We start from the raw sequence: 9,929 nt of genomic DNA on the forward strand, positions 1-9,929 counted from the left end.
GGTTTCAAATGCTAAGGATGAAAAAAAAATCTAAAATGAAAGACTAACAAACAAGAATTTGGGGGTTTGAGTTATGATAAAGAAAGGTTCTAGGAGTTTTGGTTTCTTTGTAAGATCTCTTGAATGTATGTGGTTTACCAATTCTTGTTTCTCAATTGTCTAAAAATTGTAGAAGGTTGCCGGTTCTCTCTTGCAATAGATCACCGGCTTAGGACTGAATTTGTACCTAAATGTAATCAATTAGATATGAACCTATGTTGTCCTTACACAGGATTGCACCTATTACTATGCTTCCCTCGGATATCAACATAGAAGTTCATTGCTTCTTAACCCATAAAGATACAAAAGATTGAATCATAAAATCTATCCTACCCTCTTGAATATTCTCATTTCTCCTTCAAGATTATCCCCCAAACGTCCTTACACGGGCTTGCACCTGTCACGTTGATCCCTCGGAAAATCGAGTGAGGGTTTATCCCTACAAAGTCTATAAGGTATCCAAACGATCAATCAAGAATGAGATCTCACTACAACAAAATCGCTCATAGACATCGGTTTTCCACCGGTGTCTATTTGATTTTCGACCGATGTCTATGAAGCCGATGTTAAAAGTCTGCCATTTTAGACATCGAGTTAAAACCGGTGTAGTATCACTTAACGACACCGGTTTTCGAATCGGTTATTAACCGGTGTAGTATCACTTAACGACACCGTTTCATACACGGTGTAAAACAGATGTAATATTGTATGTTAATAACACCAGTTTTGGCAGCGGTAAATGACCGATGTAATATTACTTTATAACACCGGTTTTACATCGGTGGAAAACCGATGTAATATGTATTTTTTCTAACAGCACAGATTTGATTTTAAAACCGACAATAACAAAAAAAAAATACACAAATATTCACAAATTGTACAAATATTCTTCATTCAATAATATCCATAAAATACACAAATATTCACAAATTATATAAATAATCTTCTTACAACAATATCCATAAAATACCCAAACATTCTTTTTACATCAAAAGCTAGCTAATAAATATCAAAATTAAGGTAGAACATTCTTTTAACACATCAAGGTAGAACCGCACTTCAAATGTAATCTAGCATGCATTCAGCCCACTCGAACCGCACTTCATCAATTTCAACTCTGGAGTACTTGAGATTTGTAAACTGTAAAAACACATAAATCCACCATATGTCAAATAACTAAAACAAATGTGTACATGTATCAAATAAAATAGAATACTGAGTTTTTAAAGGCTGCTGTGCAAGATAACGAATATAACATAGAATCTAAAACTTTCATATATGACACTTAGTATATGCTGCTTAGAATATAACATAGATAATTTGCTCCTTCTAATTCAAGTGTACAGATTGATAAGAACCGACAGCATCATACAACTTACTAGGCATGATAATGGTTGAACAAAGAAATATGACTACACAACAAATCTAGTGAAGCATAGAAGAACAAAGCTACCTCTGATGAAGAGATATACTATTTATTGTACTACCTCTGATGCCATCTTGGTATCCTGAATATCCTGCACTAAGCCCCCTATTTTCTGTGATTTCTGCTACCAACCACAGCAGCAAGGAATGCGGCAAGAAGGCAGCTGCCTCCTTAGTTCAACACCCAAAACAGCAAGTTAGAGCTTCCTTTTGGGTCCATTCAATCCTCTAGTAAGTAGAAACTATTTTCCCTTTGGTTTATGATGGATTTGGAGTGTCTTGACCTAAGATATAATCCTCTTGTAGCCCTCTATATTAAAGGCCAACATACATGGAAAATTCAGCATATTCTTCTGAAGTCATAACAGGGTAGGTAAACTTTACTTGTAGTTTTTATTCATTTGCTTCATGTAGGAGTAGATTCTAGTAAATTCCCACACATTTAATGTTTAATGATCGGCTAGGGATAAGATTAGGGATCAACATGATCATTTCCTCCCTATAGCCATGTGGTAGAGGTCGAGCTTGTAGCCTAAATAATGTAGTTAGGGGTCTCTATCTGATTAATGAAAAACATGAATATAGGTAAAAACAAAAGAGGTGAGTAAAATAATGAAGAGGGGTTAAATCATAAAAACAAAGAGATTTCACATTCATAGTATTGGTTCAAGTCATATCTAAGTTCATAGTATTATGGGTAATAAGGGTAATAAGGAACTCTGCGATATCATATGAATCAAGACTGCAGGCTGCAGCCTACAAGGGGAACTTGTTATTGCAACTCCACAAATAAGCGTGCAAGAGGATTACAGGAAAAAATTATTCTTAAGTAAACTCTGGCATGCTCTGGTGCTAGGTCAAGGGAACAGAAGTATAATTATCCAATATAAAACAAAATAATTAAAATTGTATGAGATCCAAACATAATACTAAGCAGTAGACTAAACTTTTAATTATAATAATTTTAAAAGAAAGAAAATGAATCATCAGAAGTAATGCTAACCTTACATCTCACTATGAAAACATTTCTCATGGCTCCTATAGCTTATTCCCTGTATGCATAACCCTTGAAGAAATATTCAGATTCTTCCATGTCTGTTATGCATCTGAACATCTCTTTCAAAACAGCAGAATGGATGAGAATTGCAGCTTCACACAATTTGCCTCGTTTCAGTTCACAATCAAATTAACCAAGAACACTAAATCCACAACATGCGACATTTCGAGACCTTGACACCAATTATAAAATTTGATATCCTTGAGTGTCATTCTTGGCATTGGTATGCATATGATGAACTATCAGTTTCTTTCTTCCTAAACTGCGATACAAAAAAAAAAAAAAACTAAATATAAGGACCATGTAGGCTACAAGCTCCGCCTACATTCATAGTATTGGTTCAAGTCATATCTAAGTTCATGTCGATCTCTTCACATTTATAAATTTTTCAAATAATTAATATTAGCTTCTGCAAATGATGTTGCCCCTACAGATAAAAACATTCATTGGACAATAAAGGTTGAGAAAAATAACCACCTCAAAGTTTCCTTTCAGTTCTGATTCGAGCTTTTTGGTGAGACTCTCGTTGTACAATTCCTCGTAAGCCAACTGAATCTGCTTTCTTTGGGTGGCATTTCTATGCGCTAAAATGTTGATCAGTGTCTTCTCATTAGTTCCCCATCCTGACACATGTAGATGTCGCGGTAAGGCTATTTAGCTTATACAAATTTTGCTTCACTATTTCTTCATAAATTTATATATGCTATTCAAAACTAGTGTATCTGAGCAAGGTATCGAAATACACTGTAGAAGAACTTGCATCTCTCTTATGCACAATGACATTATATGAGGCCTTGATGAACCCATTGCTAGACATTAGGCTTCAAAGGGACAAGGCTTCAGGGATGGACAAACAGAACACTTTTGCAAACTCTTACAAGGAGATTTCCAAAGAACATAACAATACTAGGAAACATAAATAACACATGGAAATGAAGACTATAATCTCTGTGCTCCTCTTTTATGAGTTTCATTATGGAATATCACATTATCAAAGGTTTGAAAAATCAATCTTCTATCAATTATTAAAAGAAGAAAAAATCTATGTAAATCAATTGGACAAGAAGAAAACAATTTCAGATATCAAAACAATTATTTGCCTGATCCATTAAATAAAAAAAAAACTCATTTCTTGAAGATTTCTTCCATGGTCTATGTTATGATCACAAAAACTATCAGAGATAACAAGTTCATATCACTTAGAAAGATGAAACCTCTCTATTTTCTGGGAAATATGTAGATTTATTTCTGATCGGTGTTAAAAAAAAAGTAATCTTGAACTCATAGAGGAATGATCTAAGCATTAGATCTGCATACAACTATGTGATATTGCTACAGATTGCTGATCGGCATAAAAAAAAAGAATCCTTTAGTGTTGGGCATGAATGGCATCATCACATGGACAGAAGACGAGTGTGGTCCTCTATTGTCTTTAAAGACTCGCTTCAAAAAAATATATGGGAAAATGACTTTCCATAACCTTCATTATAGATAAACAAATACCTTCATAATCCCATATATTGAGGAAGCCATCCTCAGCAGCTCTTCTAAAAATTGATGCTTTGTCAAGAAACCACTGGAATAAAGTTAAAAGGACAGTAAGTTATAGCAGCACTTAACAGAAGTATTCCAATGCTAATAATATAGTAATATAGCATGCCTGAACATAGAGAACAGCAACCTTGTGACCATCAAGTTTGTGTACTGGTGCACCAACACCACCAGAAGTTAGGTTACGTTGATCAAACATATGCACAGACTTATCAACAAACCTGAGAAAAAATATGATCATAGATAAAGAAATGCTAAGGCTGCATATAATCACTGACTCACAAACTCAAGACATCATGTTTATAGGAGAAAGTAACAAAATACTGCCTAAGAACCAGCAGAGGTTATAGAATGGGAACAAATAAACATCAAGAATATACGTAGTCACCAGCTCTCCTCATTGCAGCGATAACTCGTTGATAAAGATCAATTTTTAGCACAGAAAGGTCTTCCACCCACCAGTCCTGACAATGCATCATTAATTTTCCTGATCTGCTATCACATTCTAAGTGAGCTAAACCAGAAACCAAATCAAAAGAAATCCGTAAACGATGCTGCAGGGGAAAATTCATTGAGTGGAAATTACCCAAAGATTTCAAATCAACTTCTCACGAAGACACAAATTCGACTCTAAATCATTCCGAAACCCTCCAATTAGGAACCAAAACTTCAAGGAAAGCTCGAATCACTTCTGACCTCTCTGTGACCCATTCTAACAAACAGGTAACGTGCAACTCTCTACAACTTGTTCATCATGGAAAACACAACACAACTCAACCTCAAATCATCGAACACCAGCCAAAATCTCTAGGAAAACCTACTGTGAACACATCAGAAATCACTGTCAAACAATTTTGGGTAACATACGCAAACCAAGCAGTAACCTTCAACCGAAACCTCCAACAAGAACACATCCCACCGAGAAGAATCCAACCCGAATCGTATACAAAGAAAAACCAATCAAACACATCCACAGAAGAGGAAAACATATCGAAAGCGTCTACAAAAGAAGTAAATCAAAACATCTCCAGGAAGAACAATCAAAGCCTTTACCAGAAGAAAACCAGTCGAAATCCATACCAAATCCTCACTTTCTATAGGTTTTCCACCCCACTATACCTCATGGATTTCGAGTTATCACAGGTAGATACACTTGCCTCTTTCTTCTTCGTCTCGCCTCCACTCGTCCTCGCGTTGTGCCCCGTCAGCTGTGGCGCCGCCTGCGAAGCTCAGCTAGGCAGCGAAATGGCGCGACGAGTGGCTCTGTCGACTCGGGAAAAATGGAAAGAAGAGAAGGGTCGGCGGAATCGGGCAGGGAGATGTGACGAGGAAATGAACCCACTGTTCAAAGGGGACGGCGATGGCGAGAAATCGAGGGAGCGGAAGTTGAGGCGGCCCCAGCAGCTAGGGTCGAGGGAGGCGCGGTACCAGGACTTGCAGACGAAGGGGACGGCGACGGCGAGATCTCCGAGGGCGAGACGGCGGAAGGGGAAGAGGGAGATGAGGCTGAGGTTTAGGTTTATGTTGAGAGAAGGGGCACGATATTGGTTTAGGTTTGGAGGGAATTTTGTGAAGTTTTGTAAATTTTGGCCGGTGAAAAAATTAAATTATTTAAGAAGGGGTTTATTAACATCGGATTTTAAAAACCGATGTTAAAATCGGTGTCTATTAACCAAAAAAAAGGCGCTCATAGACATCGCCTAAAAAACCGATGTCTATGAGCTAAAATCTGCGCTCATAGACACCGGTTTTTAGAAAAACCGGTGTAAAATACTCAAAGACTTCGGTTTTAGCCTAAAACCGATGTTGTTCCACTGATGTCTATGAGCGATTTTGTTGTAGTGAGAATTAAGCCCTAATCACAATTAATCATTCAAGATCCAATCGATACAAACTAGGCAACGTCATAGAAAACAAGAAATGGCAAATCTACAAGAGTTTACATCAATTTATCTCACAAATACTCCCTCCATCCTAGAACAACAAGATCTACTCCATAAAACGAAGGAAGAAGACCAAAGAATAGAAGATTACAAGCATTCTTCAATCCCAATTCAAGAAGAGTGAAGAAAGAAAACTTATCTACAATATAGCTCCATCTTCGGATCCAATCCTCGCTTCCGGAGTCGAATTCGCCAAGATCTCCCTTTAGATCGCCAAAAAATCCTCCCAAGAATGGGAGGAATCCACCAAATCTTGCTTTCTCCCAAAGGGGAGAAGATCCCCTTTCAAATCTCCAAGGAGACCTTAAATAGAGGGAAGCTTTTGGGCGCCACACGTCCCCGAGGCATGGCCGTGTGAGGTTCACACGGCCAGAGCCTTTCCCCTCTCTGCCATCTATACACGGCCGTGTGTGGTACATGGCCGTGGACAACTTTCTTCAAATCCTCCAAGCACGACCGTGTAGATCCACGCGGCCTAGACTGCCCCAGCTTCTGGAAACTTGGCACGACCGTGTTGTGCACACGGCCAGAACACTTTTAAGCTCTGGGAACCCTGCACGGCCGTGTGGTGCACACGTCCCAGGCCTTCTTAGTCTCTGGAAACCTTACACGACCATGTAGATCCACACGGCCATGTAAGGATTGAACTCTGATTTGCTTTAAAACTTGACACGGCCGTGTGAGGTTCACACGGCCTGGACTTCTTCCTTTGCTATTGCTGTCACACGGCCTCTGAACTCCACATGGCCAGAGCCTCCTACCAAAGCAGGGCCGTGCCTGGTACACGGCCAGGTGCTTTCTCACTTGCTTAGCTCATAAGTTTTATCCAAGAATGCAAATTCTTCACCGAATTCGACTCCTGTGTATAGAAAATGCACAAAAGCAGATCTCCGAACAAAAAGAGTAAATATGCTAAAAGGAAGACTGGAAGTACAAAAATGTATAAATCAAGCATGCTCAAAGTATGTAAATGTGCGTCAAATCATGCATAAAAGTATATAAAATCTACGCACATCACACCCCCAGACTTAAACCTTTGCTTGTCCTCATGCAAAATATTGCAATCTAAATTCATATGTTCTACAACGCATTCATAAACCCTAATGTACTTTCCTAACTCTATCAAAGAGTTCCAATAACAAGCATAATCATGGAAACAAATCAAGTATGGCTCAAGCTTAAGTATCCTATGCACAGTGTAAAAGTTACTCGAAAACCCTTCAAGTTTCATCTATGTCCTAGTCAAGTCGTCATCAAATTTGAATTCCTAATGTTTCCGGTGAGAGACAAGTAACCAGTGATAGGCATTTACTTGCCACTCACTTGGTTCATATTTCCCAATCAACCCAAGGTCTTAAAGGTGTGCTCAATCTCAAGAGAAACTAAGTAGTCATTTCCCCATTAACCTAACTCGGTCTCAAAGGGGTGACTTGCTAGATTCCACTCACGACAACTGTTTTTATATCCCATATTCACTTTTTTTTTTCAATTTTTTTCATAAACATTTGCATTGTGCAAATCTTTTTTCACAAGTGTACTTTTAGCACAAATGTTGAGATATTTTATTTTTTCCAAATGAGCTTGCATGAGTTGAGCCTTATCCAGTAACCAAAAGGAAGTTTGAAAAAATCACCATGGAAACCAAGTACTAAGCAAACAAGATGAATCATGACTATTTCAATGATATCAACCATTCAAGCATCAAGTCAAAGTGTAGTGAAAATAAGATTCTTAAGGTCAAGCCAAGACTAAAACTCATCTCCATATGATTCTTAGCTTGTTTCATGCTACCCAAGATAGAGAAAAGAAGTACATAAAGCTTACTACTAGCATCATTTACAACATCATGAATCTAGATAATGAACGTGCTAACATTTTATCTTGAAGACAAGAAAGCATATAAGTGAAGTTTTGATGTTCTCAAGATGTATGCCACAAAAAAATCAAAACAAAATGCAAGACATAAGCAAAAACAAAAACAAACAAAGCAAATCAAATGCATCTAATGCATCCCCCAAGACTTAAACTTTTCATTGTCCCAATGAAAACTAAAAACAATGTGGAGGAGATTTTAAGAGAAGTTACCAAGTGATGAGCTCCAAATGGTTGACATTCATATTTTTAAAGATACTCCTCCATCCAATACTCACATTCCTCCACAACTTTGAATTCTACAACAATAAGATAGACAAGAAAAATTAAGTAGAGGATACATGTTTATTATAAAGAGAGAACTAAAGACATAAAAGAAAATAAGGAAAATGAACTTGGGTTACCTCCCAAGAAGCGCTTGTTTAAGGTCATTAGCTCGACCACCTCATTAGATTCATCTAAATCTTGCTCTTGGAGAGGTAAGATATTTTAGAACCCTCCTACCAAGGGCTCTTATTATGGAGAGAGCTTTCATCAAAGGAGCTACAAAGTAAAGTATAACTCTCTCCATCTTCGTCTTCTTGGAAATTTTTTCAGGTGGTCGAAGACGGTTCAGATTGAGCTTCCAATTATTGGCCCATGTGAAATCTGCACATCTAAAAGAAAAACAAATCTCCCACAAGCATGTTATATAGTACAGAGCTAGAACCATATCAAGATAAGATGAATAAGTAATAAAAATTGAATCACATCCAACAAAGTCAATTATAGGTACCTCCATAAAGTTTTCCAAAAGATCACAAGAAATACTAACCTTACTTTGCTAAGAAATACCTGAAATTTCTAAACATGTAGATGTGACTTCCTCTGAATCAAATGATGGTTCTTGCTCTAGCTCAGGTGTTGATGATATCAATGATGGTGATTCTTGAGACTCTGCTAGCTTTGCATAAGTCCCTACACATTGTTCCACAACATGATCAATTCTTAAAACCTCTAAGGGTTGTGTTGACAAAGGTGGTGATCCTTGAGATGCTGCTTCCACAACACAGCTCCCTACACATTCTTCCATATCATCATCATCAACACATACATCAAAAAATAAACCAACATCTATGTCCTCAAAAGGAGAATCAATAACAAGAGGATCAATAACTTCACTTGCAGTTTTAAGTTGATCTACCACATCACATTCATCATCTGAAAATTCAATGTCACTATAACACCTTATAAAATTTTGAGGTAGATCTGAAAACTTATTTACCACTGCATTATCAATAAAATCCTCATCTGAAAAATCTTCATCTTCATATATATTCAAAAATCTGCACTCAACCATATTAGTGTCACAGGATTTGCTGAAGTCTTTATTTTCATTGCCCCCCACTAACCTTTATGGAAAAGGAATCCTTAGTGAAGGTCCTGGGAAAGACTGAACTTCCTTTTTCCCAAATTCCCTTTGAGCTTTTGGAGGAGGTTCAACTTGCTTATCTAATGTTGGTGTGATTAATCGTTGAGGGAAAGGTACTTGTGGCCTTTGGGAACTTCCTAGAGAAATGGAACTGAGTTCTTGTGATCTTCTATTATTCTTCTCCTCAATTCTAAACATGTCATTCTTCAGAAGTTCTTCATGATTTTTGCCACTTCTCAACCCAACATCATCACACTTTTCATTGGATCTTGACTGTGTAAGAGGGGGATCTTCTTTAAACCATTTTGAAACAATACTATGAAGCTTTGCCCCCAAATGTTTGAACTCCTCACTCTGTGACTTGTGAATTTCAACATTTTTAGGTGGTTGAATTTCATTTTGTTTGACAGGCTCTCTTACATTTATGGCTTGCACTTCTTGAATATTTGAGGGAAATTCCATCCAACTTTTGTTCGACCATTCATGGAGGTTCAATGTCACTTGATCAATTAATAAATATGCTTCATCTACACTTTTGTCCATAAAAGAACCTCCAGCTGATGAATCCAATAAACTCTTGTCTGAGAAAGAAATTCCCCCATAGAATATGTGCAAAATCAACCATTTTTCC

General features: G+C 37.4%; 1 protein-coding gene across 1 annotated transcript; it reads right to left on the bottom strand.

The window, feature by feature from the left end:
- Window positions 1-1,120: 1,120 nt before the first annotated feature.
- LOC122049133 (WD-40 repeat-containing protein MSI4-like) lies at window positions 1,121-4,439 on the bottom strand. Its single transcript, XM_042610578.1, has 3 exons — window positions 4,182-4,439; window positions 4,025-4,097; window positions 1,121-1,179 (listed from the first exon to the last, which is right to left on the bottom strand). The coding sequence occupies exons 1-3, from the start codon at window positions 4,311-4,313 to the stop codon at window positions 1,151-1,153; spliced, it is 234 nt and encodes a 77-aa protein (XP_042466512.1). The 5' UTR covers window positions 4,314-4,439; the 3' UTR covers window positions 1,121-1,150.
- Between the last annotated feature and the right edge of the window lie 5,490 nt (window positions 4,440-9,929).

Source organism: Zingiber officinale, chromosome 2B, assembly GCF_018446385.1.
Source record: "Zingiber officinale cultivar Zhangliang chromosome 2B, Zo_v1.1, whole genome shotgun sequence".
In the NCBI taxonomy this organism is placed as follows: Eukaryota; Viridiplantae; Streptophyta; class Magnoliopsida; order Zingiberales; family Zingiberaceae; genus Zingiber; species Zingiber officinale.

Excerpts from the sequence above, each read along its gene's own strand:
- LOC122049133 (XM_042610578.1), bottom strand. The coding sequence starts at position 4,313 with ATGATCATATTTTTTCTCAGGTTTGTTGATAAGTCTGTGCATATGTTT. Across the intron at positions 4,098-4,181 it reads TTGCTGTTCTCTATGTTCAG|TGGTTTCTTGACAAAGCATC; the intron begins GCATGCTATATT and ends ACTTTATTCCAG. Across the intron at positions 1,180-4,024 it reads CAATATATGGGATTATGAAG|TTTACAAATCTCAAGTACTC; the intron begins GTATTTGTTTAT and ends GTGTTTTTACAG.